The sequence below is a fragment of the Grammomys surdaster genome, unplaced genomic scaffold (assembly GCF_004785775.1).
Source record: "Grammomys surdaster isolate TR1022 unplaced genomic scaffold, NIH_TR_1.0 806, whole genome shotgun sequence".
In the NCBI taxonomy this organism is placed as follows: domain Eukaryota; kingdom Metazoa; phylum Chordata; class Mammalia; order Rodentia; family Muridae; genus Grammomys; species Grammomys surdaster.
This window is the reverse complement of record NW_021605225.1, coordinates 1796811-1813581: the sequence shown is the minus strand read 5'-3', so window position 1 is coordinate 1813581 and position 16771 is coordinate 1796811. Positions and strand designations below refer to the sequence as shown.

General features: G+C 40.4%; 1 protein-coding gene across 1 annotated transcript in view; it reads right to left on the bottom strand.

Annotated features, from left to right (window-relative positions):
• Positions 1 to 5153: 5153 nt before the first annotated feature.
• Positions 5154 to 16771, bottom strand: part of Arfgef3 (ARFGEF family member 3) — a 165077-nt gene continuing 153459 nt past the window's right edge. Inside the window, exons 30-34 of the mRNA XM_028782607.1 lie at positions 16104 to 16206; positions 15736 to 15867; positions 13244 to 13365; positions 7741 to 8953; positions 5154 to 6306 (exon numbers count right to left, since the gene is read on the bottom strand). Of these exons, the coding sequence (XP_028638440.1) occupies positions 6115 to 6306; positions 7741 to 8953; positions 13244 to 13365; positions 15736 to 15867; positions 16104 to 16206 (1762 nt within the window). The 3' untranslated portion in view covers positions 5154 to 6114. The remainder of the gene's footprint in view (positions 6307 to 7740; positions 8954 to 13243; positions 13366 to 15735; positions 15868 to 16103; positions 16207 to 16771) is intronic.

Genomic DNA, 16771 nt, shown 5'->3' with positions numbered 1-16771 from the left:
ACTAAATTCTCAAAGCACATAGGTTGATTTTGCTATATGTCCTGTCATATAGAATAAGAATCATTATGCAGATATCTTTATAAATACAATATCTACTGAAAAGTCCAGAAAGGCATACCTACTGCTCAAAAAGAATTGTTTCATTTTGATAATATCCACAAAGCCATTTAGTAGATGCTTGACAGATAAACATGAAACTAAAGTACTAATTTAAACCACACAGCTAAGTGAAAGATGAGGGTGCCATAAGAAGTGTCATAGCATTTCAGAATGCTGATATGTTAATGACCAATCCAAGACGTAAAGTAACTGGCAAGCAAGCAACTACTCAAAAACCTCTGAAAGCCAGGAGCCAGGCTGTAATGGAGCCTTATGTGGAAATGCATCATTAAAATTATATAGAAAGGAATGCGAATACCATATAAATTTAAAATCACCTTCAGTACAAGTCAACAGGATACAAACAATCATTTATAGAATTAATGTTTATAAATACAAAGATGAGCTTATAGTTATCTCAGGTATACATTCATTGTCTTCTAATGTATAAGAACCAATTGTTGGTACAGTAAAACTGGGAAGGGTGAACTGGAATGTTGTAATAATCCAATCCCATGCTGTCTGCCCATGGCTCAGCTCAGGTTAGTGCTTGATAAGTCAGGCTGATCTGAAAGTAAATGCTTTCTAGGCTTTGCTTCCCAGAGCAGCAGCAGTGGCTTCATCTGGGAGCTTGCTAGAATACAAACTGCCAAAGAATCAGAAACCTGGGCATTTGTGGTTAGGTGAACTCAGATGCACGCTGAAGTTTGAGAACCACTGTTCTTCAGACAGAAGAAGTTAAAATCCACTGGCTCAGCCACCATTGTGAGGACAGCAACAGACAGTACTTGGGATTCGAAGGAACTCAACGGGATGGGACCTCGACTGTTGAGGTCAACCCGTCCCTTCCTCTTTGCATGATGATGCAAAGATATAGTGAAAGGTTTTGTGGATGCTACTAATGTCATAGTGGAATTTGGCTTTTATTTATAAGTAGTGTCATGTTTATAAGAAACCAAAGCATTGTTCTTAATCTAGTTTCTCCTGAATAATCTTGAACATGTATGATATTTTTCTTTTTTTGTCTGTTTTTCCTAAGGTAATCCATTTATATTTTGAACATCTAAATGGTGTTTCTATTCCATAATGTTACAAACACTGTAAGGTAGCCAGAGCAGTGAAATTTCTTAAAACAAATATTTTCTAGATTTTTCTATGAATAAGGGGGACATTTTTCCCAAGAGAGTATAGTTATAAATTAAGACCTTTACCAATTTTATAAATAATTCCTAATATCAAGCTCACATTTTCAATAAAAATGTTCTTTTACTATTCTAAGGCCACGCTAAATCTTTCTGTGTTCCCATACACATTTGTGTCCTTATGTTACTGCAGGTGTCTGAACTCTCTGCTTCTTTCTTCAACTATGGAAGCAAGTAGAAAGGTTGGGGAGTGGCACATGGTCCTATACATACTGACCTACCTGAAACTTCAGTACACCTTGTTCAAATTTGCTGTTTCCTTTTCAGAGGATTTGGGAGGAGGGTTATTTCTGTATATCTCCAAGTTTTGATGGGGACCTGTATAGGTTTGGCATTTACTAGAGAAGCTGGCTGCAGGGCACTTTGTTGGTTAATTCATTTGTGAAAAGTTCACAAATTACACATGCCCCTGTACATGCAGGCTGCCATATTTCTATGCTTCTACAGTCAGCCAGGCAGGTTTCTCCATAATATTACTACATTTTTAATGCAACACTAAATGTTTTCCTGGGGATTAAGGCATAAATATTGATATCCTTTATGTTTCCATTGTAAAGACATTATTTTAAAGTAACACCTTCCAAATCCACATAATACTCCAGACAGACCTATCAAGCAGATATGTTAATGTTAACCATCTAAGGAAGGCCTCGCAAGTTTGCCATTCTCTCACGTTGCAGAGCTTACTCAGTACTGACAGCCCAACATTTGAGGAAGCATGTGGCCTTTCAACTCAGGGATATTTCTTTGCAAACAAGTTTGCCTTTTATTTGTTATCTTGGACAAGTTTATGAACCTCTTTGGGTCTGTGAACTTACCAACTAGAAAAAGCCAAGAAGGTTTTATAAAGTTACTATGAGAAGGTCCCTGTTTGTTGGCATCCAGTGTTACCAGCTTTAAACAAAGGTCTCCATTCTGTTTAGCTGGTGGGACTGATAACAGATTTTATTTTTTTTCACAAACTATTTTTATTTTATGAGTATTCCTTTGCCTTTATGTTTGCATGCCATGTGTGTGCCTGGTGCCCTCAGAGATCAGTAGAAGGCATCATCTCCCCTGACACTGGAATCAGAGATAGTTATGAGACACCATGTGAGTACTGAGAACCAAACCTGAGTCTTCTGGAAGATCATCCAGTGCCCTTATCCATCTCTCCAGAGCCATCTCTCCAGCCATTGTATTTAAAAAGGAACCTTTCCCACCTAAGTAGTTCTGTTCTCTATTTGGGGAGACTATGAATCTCTATTGACATACGCTGACACTTTCCTATAGTTTAAGGCTACTAGCCTCTCTTTTAACTGCACAAGTATCTTTTTAAACAAGAAGCCTGTGTTGCTTATCATACCTGGAATTTAAGTTAATAGTACTTTGGACATCAACATTTGTGTTTTTGAGACAGGGTTTACAGTGTAGCCCAGGCTGTCCTGGAGGTCACTCTTGTTTCCTTATCCTCTCCTGTGCTGGGATTGTAGGCATATATCTGGCTTGATTTAAAATACTGTAATCTGATCTAATATCTGGTAGCATTTTCCCAAGTCCTAATGGTTAGTGATTAAATAACTAAAAAAATTGACAAAACGTGCTCTAATTTTGCCTTCATGGAGAAATCTGGGGCTGTGCTAAAAGGAAGATGAAGACAGAGTGTAGAGGCAGCCTTAAATATCGTCAGAACTAACGGAGAGCTGCGGAGATAAGCCAGGCTCTGCCAACAATTTATGAGCCTTCCACTGTGAAAATTGATACTTTGTTCTACAGGATCTCATGTAGCCGAGGCTGCCTTCCAATTTCCTGTGTAACTTAAAGTGCCCTTGAGTTTCCTTTTTCCTGCTTTTCCCTTCTAAGTACTAGGATTATGGGTGTGCACCACCCTGGGGTGATCCATGTGTAGCATCATGCCTGGTTTATGTGGTACTATGTTGCCTGTTTCATGATGCATACTTTTCTAACAAAAGAAGAAGAAAATTTCAACCTCAAGCAATATACTTTTGGTAAATAGAAGCAACTAAAGCAACACATAAAATCCCGTTCTCTTTACTCCTGTACGTAACTGTACATTCTGCTAATGACTGTTCTAAAATTCAAAAGCCCACTTTGACCTTGATCTTCAGCCCAAATGACTAGGGAAAAACCACTGGCTGCATTCAGAGACTGTGGAAGGAATGAATGAAGAAAGGGGTAAAGATAGACACTAGACACTGCAGGGGACTGACTAGTAGTGAGGGAAGGACCTTTGTCCCTCCAAGTCTAATTGCTTGTCTGTCCTCTTACCTAGAGAACAATTTAACTGAAGTACTACTCACTGGCTATGACTTTGCATTGAGCAATGTTCCATTTGAAACTACAAATAACTCCCCTCTGGTTGGACTCTGAAGGATGCTGTAGTCTTTTCTGGAAAGTGCTTGGAGGTGGTCTAAAAACAAAGTGGGACTTGGAATGGACTCACAAAGGATTGATGGGAGGATATGCCAATATTTACAACATTGCAGGTAAGGAGTTGGGCACATCTCATTTTTTTTATTCTGAAGATCCACAGTCAGGATGGAAGAGGACACTTTCACAAACTAGTCATATATACTCTTTGTATCCCGTCTGTGGGAGAATGGGGTCTTATTTCAGAACAAGTAACTAACATACTTCTGGGCATTTGTACAAGGAAACTGGCTTTTATACTTTATGAATAGTTACAGTTTGTGACATACAGTAATTCTGTAATCGGGTTCACCAAAGCTCTTTTTCCATTAAATGGAGGTACTTCCTGGTTGACCAAGAATAAATTCTCCAATGAATCTACAAAAGAAAACAACTAGGGTATACTGCTTTTGCTGAGTAAAACAAAATGGAGTACAATCTTTAAGTCTCAACTACATTTATAAGGTATATAAAATCTAGAGGTGCAGGTAAAATAATTCATTGTACATTCAAACAGTTAAGAGATGAGGATACAGCTCAATAGTGCAGAACATCTGTGTTGCTTGCACAGAGCCTTGGTTTGATTTCCAACACTAGTAAACAGAGAAACTAAAACAGGTTTAGGTCAGTTTTTAAACTTATTACCCAACTTGATTCACTATCTGAAGGCAAAGATTGCTTTGTGGGATTAGGAAAATGTCCTCTACACTCTGATTTGTATAGGTGGTATGCTGAATAATGGGATACATATTTTTTTAACTTTCCACATAAGGTAAAGAACCTTGCTCTGACTTGTAGATATCTATGTGGTTCTCACGGAGGGCAACATTTATGAACATTATCACTCGATAAAGTTCAACCGCGAGTAAGTCCTTCAATACTTAAGAGTGGAGGTTTCCTTTTTAGAGGATGATGCATGAATACATTTTTAGGCACTGGTTAAATGCCACAAATGCCCCAGTAACTAGTCCTACACTCTAGAGTGTAAGTGGACTTGTCTAAAAAGCTTTAGTCATTATTATAATGTAAACAATATAAAATATATTGTGGTAAGGGCTCTGGGGGAGCTCAGTGGCTTCAAAGTATGTATAAGCCTCAGGCTCAATTCTTAATCCTTAATAGATATGGTTCTATATTTCAAATTCATTTTCTAATAATACTTAGAAAAAGAAATTTCTACATAGAATATTGGTCTGAATAACATGAGTTAAAAGAGAGTAAATTTACTAGAGAGAAGTATTTTATATAGAAAAAAATAGTTTTCTAAATTCACTGTGTCCCTTTCCATTCAGTCTTACGTGTGTATAACTGACACTATCATTTCACAGCTGTATCATAGTTGAAGATTTACAATGATTCTATCACAATCCCAGCCCACCCCTTCCAGCTGTTTCCCCAGCCCACACTTCTTGCCCCTCCCCTGAGAAGTATGCTCACCAGACAGAGGACTCTGAGTTCCTTTCCTCCAAAGGATACTGATATAAAATGAATCTTAATCTTTCTTAAAACTGAGTGTCATACATTATTGTTCAGATAATTGTAGGGGATAGAAATATCTGTGCAACAGAGACTAAGGCACCAATTTTCTTTCTTTTCTTTGCCTGCCTTGGGAACAGAAGCAAAGACTCATGGAATACACAGGGTAGTCAGTATCAAGTCTTGTGACAATATCTTGTGACAATGTACACCACTGGGTGCTTCATGTTAATGTCACAGACTTGAAATCATACTTGGAAAGAATTTCCTTTCTTTAAAAGCAAAGACATGAAGGCACAGCTGTACCTTACCTGGGGCATTTGTGAATATTAGCACAAAAATCTAAAATCCTTAAGAATAATGTTGAAATGGTCCTTGATTTATTTTAGAAGTAGTTTCTTTCTTGATTAGAACACTGCAAACAAAAATTTTTGCAGTTTTCTTCCCAACCAAACTAGAATCAGAATAAGTTTTTCTGATTAATTATGTCTGGTGCCAGATATATGACTTTATTTCAGCTTGACTTATCAGTAAATGTTTTCTTAGGACTTAGTTTCGAAAATGATGGCTCAAAATGGATCAGCCTAGGGCTTCCAAAGGAAAGTGTTGAAAATGACCCATTTGGGTACAATACTGCAAGCAAATGCACTTGGAAATTAGATTTAGAAATGAATGAAGTAATGTAGACTCTTTTATAATAATGTTCAAGGCCAGAGATCACTATGTCACTTGTATACTATGTTTGCATTCAGACTAACCCAAGGTTGACTAATTAAGGAGAGCTTAGTAAAAGCCTTGTTACTAGGTTTCAGAGAACTAGTTTCTCAGAGACCTGGCTTGAGTGGGATGGTGGTTGGGAAAATGCAATCGGCCGGATGGATGGATAGGCAGACTTTGACTGTAGGCATTTCCTTAGGATTTGAGTCCTCTAAATGATGATGTCATAGACACGGCCCACTCTTCCCAGCCATTCCCTCACAGCTTGACGGACTCTGATGTCAGTCACATGACAGGTCAGCTGGCTGATGCATGGGAACACAGCTGGCTGGAGAGCAGTGAAGGTCTGGTCCGGAAGGATCTGAATCTGATTGAGAACAGTTAGCACCATGTTGGTCCATGCCTATGAGAAAGGATGTAAGAGAATTATTGGCTATCTCATAGCTTTGTGTGGCAGTGCTATTAAACTCTGGAAATATGTTTGTTGTTGTTGTTTAATCAGGTTTAGTCAGGATTTAGCTCTAAAAATTAAAGACCTTTAATAATAAAGTAATTTTTTTCACATATTGGAAGATGGGCAGAGAATCATCTAACAAGAGCAATTGTCTTTGGAGCATTCAGGAGTTCAATCAGCTGTCTGCTAAGACCTGGATCACTTGGGATAAGTCTTCCTTAATTTAGGAGAAGATGAAAAATCACTAAAACTCCAACACATGTTAAATCAGTTAAGATACAGGATTTACCATGAACCTTATCTGCTAAAGAATAAATATCTATCTCATGGTTATTGGATAGTTAAAAAAGATTTTTAGTCCAAATGAGGGATGCCACTCATAGTGGAGGGCTTGCCTTGCATACGTGGGGCTTCAATCCCTAGTATTGAAAAATCTAGTCTATTACAACTTATGTAGATTTTGTCTTATCAAGTTTACTTCTATGTAGATGTTTCAAAGGAAAAGGCATCTTGCAAGAGGCACACTAATTTCAAATGTATGTACCTACATGTGTGTTTCTAGGGACCTAGGATCTTCTATCTTCGGATGTACTGAGCCTGTAGCAAGATTCCATAGTAAAGGACTTTATCTAGAATCTTCCTAGTTCTTTGTTTCCATGTTTCCTCATAAATGCTGTCAATGCTGTTTTCCCCTCAGACTCATTTCAACAGGCTTTATATGTGCTCAACATGGTTAAAAACACTTCACTGTTTTAAATACAGCAGTGTTGTTCTGGCCTTTTCCTTTATACTCTGCTTCAGAACATCCCTAGTGCCACATTCAAAACAACAAAAGGAGGCAGTAAACCTACAACAATGCCAGCTAAAGCCTACTGATTAGATAACCTTTGCCATCTTTCTTATACAGGTGGCTTCCTACTTCTCAATAATTACATCACAACATAGAAAAATGGTTTTGGAAATGATCTAGAAGAAAATTTGTTTCCCAGGCAGAGGCCACAGCCTAGGTCCAGTCATTCTTCTGACTTGGAGGTATGGTTTATATAATTCGCTAGGTGTCAGATCTCTCTATCCTCTGTCTGTCTCACTTAACCTGAGCTGTCCACAGCATGTAGCTCACAGGTAGCCAAGAATAATCTTGAACTTAAAATCTCTCTGTCTTCACTTCCTACATTCAGGAATTGTACATTTCCAATACTTGGTTTGGAGCATTGTTGACAGATGTAATCCAAGGCTTTCCTCATTGAATGCAGTGGCAAGCATTCAGCCACCCGATTTGGATCCTCAGCTTCCCTTGGTTTCCATCACATCTTTGGGGATGCAGACTCTGCAAGGGGGATACTTTTGTTATCTGCAACCTAGAAATGACTAGCATGAACTCACCTGGATCTGTGCCTCTGCATCTCTCACAGAGACACTCAGGGAGCTTCCAGTGGAGCCTGAACGGGGTCTCTTTTCCTGCCGCAGCAGCTCTGGGCCTGCGCTGAAGGAATGGCGCATCTGCCCTTGGTCTATGAGATGCTGTGGCCGCTGAAGCAGCGGGGAGTCAGGACCCCGGGGCCCCAGGGGCTCCCCTTTCTTATCCACCTTGACTTCCTTGGGGAAGGGGGGCAGGTTGTGTGGCTGCCTCCTCTTCTTGTACTCAGTCATCAGCTTTGAGATGGTCTTGTCAGCGGCCATTGTGCAAATCTTGTTCCCTGCACTCTCCCACCACTCTTTCTTGCGGCCGGGATCCTTCTTCTCTATCTTGGGGCTGGGAGGCAGCATCAGTATGTCCCCACTGCCCACCCTTAGACTCAGAGGCTCACTTAGATGCTCCCTGCGGTCATCTTCGGAGGGTGTGTTTTTCCCGGAGAAGCCACCCGTCGATGGGGTGGACGATTCGGACTGGAAGGAGGGGAGGATGAAGAATGGGTCGCTCTTGAAGGTAAGTGGCTCCTCCAAGCTGCTCTCCAGGTCCAGGTGCATCTGGATGTAGTGGTTACAGAGCTCCATGCACAGCTTGTGCAGCCTCTTGACCAGCCACACCCAGTCAGCATTGCTCACTGGCTGCACACTGAGTGAAGGCAGGCGTGCCCTCCATTGCCTTTTCTCCTTGCCTCGTGGGGGGCTCACCTGCGCTGTCTCTTCAAAGATGTCTTCATCCTCTGATGAGCACTGGTGGGAGGAATCTGAGCTTCTCTCTTCCTCGTCGAATAGCACTTTCTTCACTTGCTCTGCTGTGATAGTTTCTTGGTTGGTGAGAACCGCGCAAACCAGGGCATGAAAGTAAATGTTAAAGCTCATGGCAGATTGGCGGTAGAGGTTGGCTGCTCCTCCAATGCCAGACACTTTCTTCAGCAGGCATTTGAGCCCCGGGCTCGTGTCGAATTCCCGGGCAGTTCTGTAGGAGTCCAGCAGCAGGTCAAATATCACAGCCAGGTTCTGCATGGAAATGTATCTGAGGAAGCCGGCCAGCTTGGTGTCTGGCACTTGGACTGTCTTTTCCTCTCCCGGAGAGGGGCCTTTGACAAACTCTTCCAGCAGGATGTCATACAGGTTCTGGAGTAGAACTTGGTGAGAGAGCAAGCTAACCACAATCTCCCTGAAAGAAACGCTTCAAAAGCAAAGACAGAGGCTGGTTAGTGGCTTTCTGCCTTTTTTTCTTCTTCCACAGCAAGACAGGCATGGTCCATTTCAGAACACGTGAAGCTCCAAACTAAACCTGTGCTCCAACATTTTGAAGTACTTATTCGTGTGTGGAGGTCAGGGGACAACTTGTGGGGTTCATTTATCCACTTCCACAACGATGAGTGTGCAGGGGATCTAACTTAAGTCATCAAACCTGGCTGTAATCACTTTTACCCGCTGAGCCATCTTGCCTGCATTTTAATATCTAATTTTTAAAGGGGAAAACTTCCATTTTAATCATGGCTGATAGAATTCCTGGCTTTTTTGTAAAAAATACAGGAGCTGTAGATTGTAAGTTAAGATATTGCATAAGGAAATAAAAGCAACATTTAATTATAAAAAAAGGTGTAATTATAAGACAGGATACACTGACCCTTCTAACTTTTAACCCTGTTTTCTTACACACACACACACACACACACACACACACACACACACCCCACACACACTGTAATCCTACTGGTTTGTTTTTGCCACCAAGGCAGTTTTCAAGGATGAAATACTAATGCTTTAGGTATTGAAAAATATTGTGATTACTAAGCTTATGGGGCTCACATTACAAAAAGAAGAAATAAATTAACGATGTAACTCATAGTCTTCTACATCAAGCTGGGAAAAACAGCATTTACTCACACAAATTCTCTATCTGCCAATTTGGCCATTGGGACTGTGGCACAAATCTTGAACGTCAATTGATTTCTTTGAGATGACTTTGAGGCCAGTTGTGTGGGACTGAGAGACAAGAGAGGGCACATCCTCTCTGAACACCAGTGCAGTTTGTGGTTTCATGTTCCTTTCACTGCTCCTAGGATTTTGTGAAAACAGCTTACACAGTCATATTGCCACCAATTTTCTGAAAATAATATAAGGTCCAAAAGTTTTTTGAGGCAGGGTCTGATGTAGCCCAGGCTGGCCTCAGGCTTGCTATGAAGATGAGGATGGTCTTAACTCTTGATCTTCTAGTTCTCCATCCTAAATGCTGGGATTATAGATATGAACCACTGAGCTAGGCTTAGGACCAACCATCTTGCATTTTTTTGCTTTAGTCTGCCTTACTATGTACTTGAATTTAAAGTTATTTTTATACTTAACAAAAACTATTTTTAAAAAAGATTTACTTATTCATTTTATTTATACAAGTACAATGTAGCTGTATTCAGACTCATCAGAAGAGGGTATTGGATCCCATTACAGATGGTTGTGAGCTGCCATGTGATTGCTGGACATTGAACTCAGGATCTCTGGAAGAGCAGTTGGTGAGTGCTCTGAAGCACTGAGACATCTCTCTAGCCCACAAAACTTATCTTTTAAGCTATCAGAAAAGAACAAAAATCTTCCATTAATCTAAATGTTGACTTTTCAGATCATATGGCTGTCACTACGGGAAAACTGTGGCTGTCTATTAGGATGAAATGAGTAATAGAGGGCTGTCAACACAAACAAGTAACCCTGTGAGACAGCTGAAATGACTTCTTCAATGTATATGCACACACACACACACACACACACACACACACACAGGACTGTCTTGTAACTATGGAATTCAGTGGTTCTAAGTGTAGTTACCATGACGATATAAACATCACTGTCTGTGTAGAACCTTTTCATCATCCCAGGTAGAAACTCTGTACATTAAACAGGAACTCATCTTCCTCCCTTTCTCCCAGTTCCTATGTAGATTTTTTTTAAAATAAATTACTCAGTATTAGGAAACCTGGATATTTATTCCTCTGCAGAAGGTTCTAGAAGCTACCTGTCCTAATTAGCATTAGGGGCCAACTTGACAAAAAGTCTAGAACCACTTGATAAAACATTTCAGTTGAGTCTTTATCATAATGGTCTGTGGACATATCTGTGAGGGAATGTATTGATTGTCTTTATTGTTATAGGAGACTCCAGATCACTGTGGGCAGGACCATTTCCTTAGCAGGTTGTCTTGGATATAAGACAGTTAGTGAAGCATGAGCCTATGAGAGAGAAACCAAATTTATGGTTTGTGATTCAAGTTCCTGCCATGACTTCCTTCAATGCTGGACTATGATCTGGAAGTGTAAGCAAAATAAACCCTTCCTCCTCCTCCCGTTTTTTGTTTGTTTGTTGTTTTTTTTTTTTGGTTTTTCAAAACAGGGTTTCTCTGTGTGTAGTCCTGGCTGTCCTGCAACTCACTCTGCAGACCAGGCTGGCCTCGAACTCAGAAATCTGCCTGCCTCTGCCTCCCAAGTGCTGGGATTAAAGGCGTGCGCCACCACTGCCCGGCCCTCCTCCAGTTATTTATGATCTGAGTGTTATCACAGAAACAGGACGGAACTAGAACATTACCAATTTGGTCTAAGTACTTCAAGGCTACAACTTTAGGATCCAAATTAAGAAGGGAGGTCCTTTACAGATCTACTTGTTTTTCTGTCATCTTTATTTCAAAGTAACATCCTCAAAAGGCATGGCAGTATCTTAGCTTTTGATTATGTTTAACATATAAAGTAGACAACTTAAAACTGATGCTGGGGAAACAGGAACTAGAATTTGGGAAGAATTCATGAGATTCTGTTAAAGTGCTCTTTTTTGGCCCTTGAATATTTTATTTTTAATCATATTTTATAACTTAAATATATATTCCATGTATTTTTTTTCCTTTTTTCTTTTTTTCCAGAGCTGAGGACCAAACCCAGAGCCTTGCACTTGCTAGGCAAGCACTCTACCACTGAGCTAAATCCACAACCCCCCATGTATTTTTGGTACACCAAATGATTAGCTAAAATATTCCCTGGAAATTTAACCTAATTGGTTATAGTATTCAAATAGCTACATTAAGAACTGTCACACAAGTCACCCAGAGCCTATGCAATGGCAACAAATGTTTTTGTTCAGGTTGCTATAAAGAAATCCCACAGATTGCCTTGTTCATAATCAAAGAGGTTGATTTCATACTGTTTTGGAGGTAGGAAATCTAAGAATAGAGAGAGTATCAGTATGGCTGAATTCTGGTAAGGGCTTTCTAGTAGCTGTAGAAGCTGTCTTTTAGCTGTGTCCTTAATAGAGTGACAGGGGAGTGCTCCCGTTTCTTGTAATAGCAGTAATCCCATTCATGAAGGGTTCAAACATCATGTTTTACCGAAGGCCCCACCTTCTAAGCATAACCTGGGCAGCTAAGGTTAAAGCACAAGTTTGGAGGAAATGCAAACCCTAGTCCCAGTCCGTTGCATGACCTCAGTCCCCAAAGTGGTAAAGGGTTGACGTCCTGTGCTCTGATAGACCTTTGTTTTGCTTCTGGCTTTCCCACTTGATGGCTGTGTACTCTTGGATACTTAGCTTGGCTTCTCTTGTCCTCATGGGTTAAAATGAAAGAGGAATTTTATCTGTTGTGCCTTTATATAGTGTTAAATAAGCAACTGTTACTATTGATCTGTTGAAGCAAAGCAAGGGAGCTTTGATTCCAGCTCAAAGAACAAGAATTTTCAGACCGGATAATAGTATTTAAAAGGAGAAACCTTTTTTTCCCTCTTTTGGTAAGACAGGAATCTTTTTGTTTCTTGACAGCAGAGGTGTTTGTATTTATTGAAATGATCTGCACTGTACTGATCTGAAATATGGTAGTTACTATATTTTTAAACAGTCTTGCTATAATGTCTAGCTGACTTTGAGTTCTGGGCAGAAATGATTGTTTTGATTTTTGTTTAAAAATTTAATAATTTTTAAATAAAATATTATACATATTATTTTATGTATAATAGGATTGTATCCTGTCCAAATGTATATACTGAACTCCTAATTCCTAGTCAGAATATGACCATATTTACAGGAAGGGTCTTTAGGAAGGTACTTAAGTAAAACTGAGGTCACTGGGTAGATCTTAATCCAGTGTACACACAGCCCTTGCTAGAGGAAATCTATATGAAAAAACAGAGGAGCCATCATGTGAGGTCTTAGAAGGCATCTACAAGCCAAAAGAACAAATCAAGCCCACACTTTGGTCTCTGAATTTCAGCCTTCAAAACTGTGAGAAAATATACCTGTTCTGTCAGTTATCTGGCTTGTGGTAGTTCCCTATGGCAGATTAAATTATATACACGATGTGCATGTAATTTGGTTAAAAGGCTTACCATTTTTATGACAACCTTTGTTAACTGACTCTACAGTGCTATAGCTTGGATTAGAAACAGTAGGAAGTGGGAACTGAAGAGCTTTCCTGTTTATGAGCTCTACGTTTACAGCAGGGTACCTTTTCTTGGTATGTCCATTTGGTTTCTCATCGTGAGGTAGTTCTATGATGAGCTGACAGGACTGAGCATGATCGAAGTTGTTTGGAGTCTTTGGTGAGCACTGGGTGTCCAACATAAACACCTGCAGGAATATACAAAGGGACGGTCAGAAGCCCACATCTACCAACTCCACTGACAGTTTGCTAGTAGCCCTGGGTAAGTAATTTATTTTCTACCCATGTCTTTACCTATAAAACGGGATGGCAATGACTTCCACCTGATATAGCTGACGAATTAAATAAAGATACGCGTATATTACATCTGCAGAGCATTATAACAGAACAGATGACAAACATTGTCTACCAACACTAATACAACTATAGTGCTCTATCACATGTCAGTTCATTACACCCCAAGTACTGAACTAGGTAGCAATAACAAGCACAAGGGTGCTGGTACTCGTTTGCTTTCTATTGTTGTGACACACACCACGACCAAAAGCAGCCTGGCGAGGAAAGGGTTAATTTCACCTTACAACTTTCAGGTCATAGTCCATCTAGGGGGAAAGTCAGGGCTGGATCTCATACAGGAACATGGGGGCGAGAATTGAAGCAGAGACACTGAACAGTTGTTGTCACTGGCTTTATCCCGTGGCTTGCTCAGGCTGCTTTCTTATACACCCAGGAATGCCAGGCCAGAGGTGGCTCCACATTAATCATCAATCAGAGAATTGACCCACAGCCTTGATCAGATGCCAGTCTGACGGAGAAATGTTTTTAATTGAAGTTTCCTTTACCCAGATGACCCTATTGTGTTTGTGTGTGTGCGTGTAAAATGTATCTAAAATACATATATATTAAAATGTTTATATACAAATAGATATACACATATATGATGTATGTATATATACACACATCCATACATACATTTTATATATATAATATACGTGTATACACACATATTAGTTCTGGAGGGACTTACACATGCTAGCCAAGCACTTTACACTTTGCCATATCCCCTTATCTCTGATTTTTATATCCAAGGTAGGAATGAGAAAGTAAGACTCAGCCAAGCATGGTGGTTTATGCCTTTAATCCCAGCACTGAGGAAACAGAGGCAGACAGATCTCTGTGAGTTCCAGGACAACCAGGATTTTTTTTTCCAAACAAACAAATGACACTCAGCTCCTTTCTGGACCACTCAGTCAGGACTATGGTGTGGACTAGGTACACGTGACTGAAAATACCAAGCATCTTTCATATTTCTGTTCATAATGATTTCATTTCTTTTGATTTAGAAAACCATTTTTACCAAGGAAACTTTTATCCCATTGTAATGGGACTAATTTGTAATTGAACAAACTAGTTTTATTTCACTGTAAATATAGAAAGAAGGTTTGGAACTGAAGAAAGAAACACTATGAAGTGAAACAACTCCCTGTTCTCCAGTAACCATTGATTTCAGGAGAGGGTTCTCAACTGATGTTTCCATTAGTCACTGAATTTGGAATAAGATCACCAAGCTGACTTAGAACCCACTCTATAGCCGAAGCTAGCCTGCATTCAAGCTCCCTCTGCCTCTTCCTCCTTAGTGCTGATTTGTAGACATTAGCCCCCTTGCCCAGCTGCCAGTTTTATATACTCACTGCATGCTTGAACATAGGTGAAGATACGATAGTGTACATATGTGAAAACTGAACCAGGTGTCACAGCTTCCTGTTTAGAGAAGTCATCCCTGATAGAAGCTACCTTGGCCACAGTTGCCATCCTGTGGAAGAGGCTCTTCAATGCAGCCTTACTTTTCTTCTGTTCCTTTTTTTGCATAAACAGCATGGATGCTTCCTATGGACATGCCTCTTCTTTCAGAAGCAATAGTCATATCCTAGGACCTTATGAATGTGCTCAATAGAGGAGGTGAGAAGTTGAATGTGGAAGGATCTTTATCTCATTTGCTGAGTACTGCTGGGGGAAGCCCATCGGAAGCAACTAGGAAATGTCTCAACAGATTCCCTGGAACTGGTATTACAAGTTCTTATAAGCTGCCTGATGTGAGTGATAAGAACCAAACCCAGGTTGCATGGAGACATTTTTAGTGATTGGCTATATTCAACTCAAATGTGCTAAGTCACTGAAAAATATTAAGGATTGTGTTCTGTATAGGTGATAAAAATGTAATATACAAACCATCTTTAGTCACCCATATTTAGAAGCAATAGTATTTAGAAAACCCTTCTAAGTATTTAGAAAACTCTTCTAAGTAGCCTAAGCAAAGTATAGATGAAATCCAGGCAGTAAGATAGACTCTGATCTGAGAACTAAAGGATGCAACCAGCAAGGGATGGTGTGGGGAGAACGAGCTAAACCCATTCATTCCAGTGGGAAAATGATACTGGCAAAACCTCAAGGCCTCAGTGTGTACCTTGTAAGGGAGTGGAAGGCCCTGGTGATGCTGGACATTCAAGATGATGCATCCTAGCTTCTGGAGTCCCCAACATGCACAAAACACCTCTTACCTGCTGGGCCATGGCCCGGATGCGCCAGTATTCTGCCTCAGCACTGGGGGAGGAAGATGGAGCTGCTACACGCACTTGGCAGCCTTCCCCACTGAAGCCCTCTGTGCCACTGTGGAAGCAGCCTAACAGGTCCTAGGGAGGAACAGCAGGTGTCATAGGGATTGTCTTCATGCAGAGTGCCAGGCTCAATCTCCAATCTGACATGGATAAGGTAACCAACCTAGGATTTTTCTTTCCTCATGTTCTGCTACTGTGCAACTGCCTCATATGAGAAAGTAAGCAGAACTCAGGTGTGCAGACTGAGCAAGCATCAGGGGGCCAGGGAAGAAGACGATGACAAATTTGGGTCCCTCATTGTGGTATCTTACCTTCACTGGCTTGAGTGTGGCAGAGAAAGCATCCTGAAGAGCACAGCATGCAAGTCTCCACATCTCCTCCGTGAACACGGGGCCTGCTGTCACGAGGACGTACCTGTCAAAAGGCATGGCTTCAGTCCAGAAATTCTGTTCTCTTCAAAGTTGAATTGTGCACTGGTTTACCCTGCAGCTGCTTTGCTAGCCTCATCCTGCTTTCCACACCTCTGGTATTTCATTGTCAAGATACTAATATCTACCATTTTAATTAAGAAACATCAATGAATTTCCATTGCAAGCAGACCACCTTAGGCTCATATGCAAAGCTATATACTTTTCATTCATTTCCCCATTTTGACCCCATTTGTTACCACTCCTCTACAAAGCATAACTATGAAAAACAAGACCCAAACTTTTATCATCACTTATTCTTATCTCCTTGGGCCTGTTATTTTGTTTTCCCAGTTGGAATGTTGTCACCTAGTGAAGACTTACTATTGTGGTTTAAATCAGATGCTCCAGGAAGTCTCTGGCTTTGAATACACAGTTCCTGAGTTAGTGGCTGTTTGGGAAGGATTAAAATGTGTGGCCTTGTTGGAGGGGGTATGTCACTGAGGGGAGAGCTTTAAGGTTTCAAATGTTTTTGACCATCCTAAGTGCTGTTTACTCTCTGCTTTCTGCCT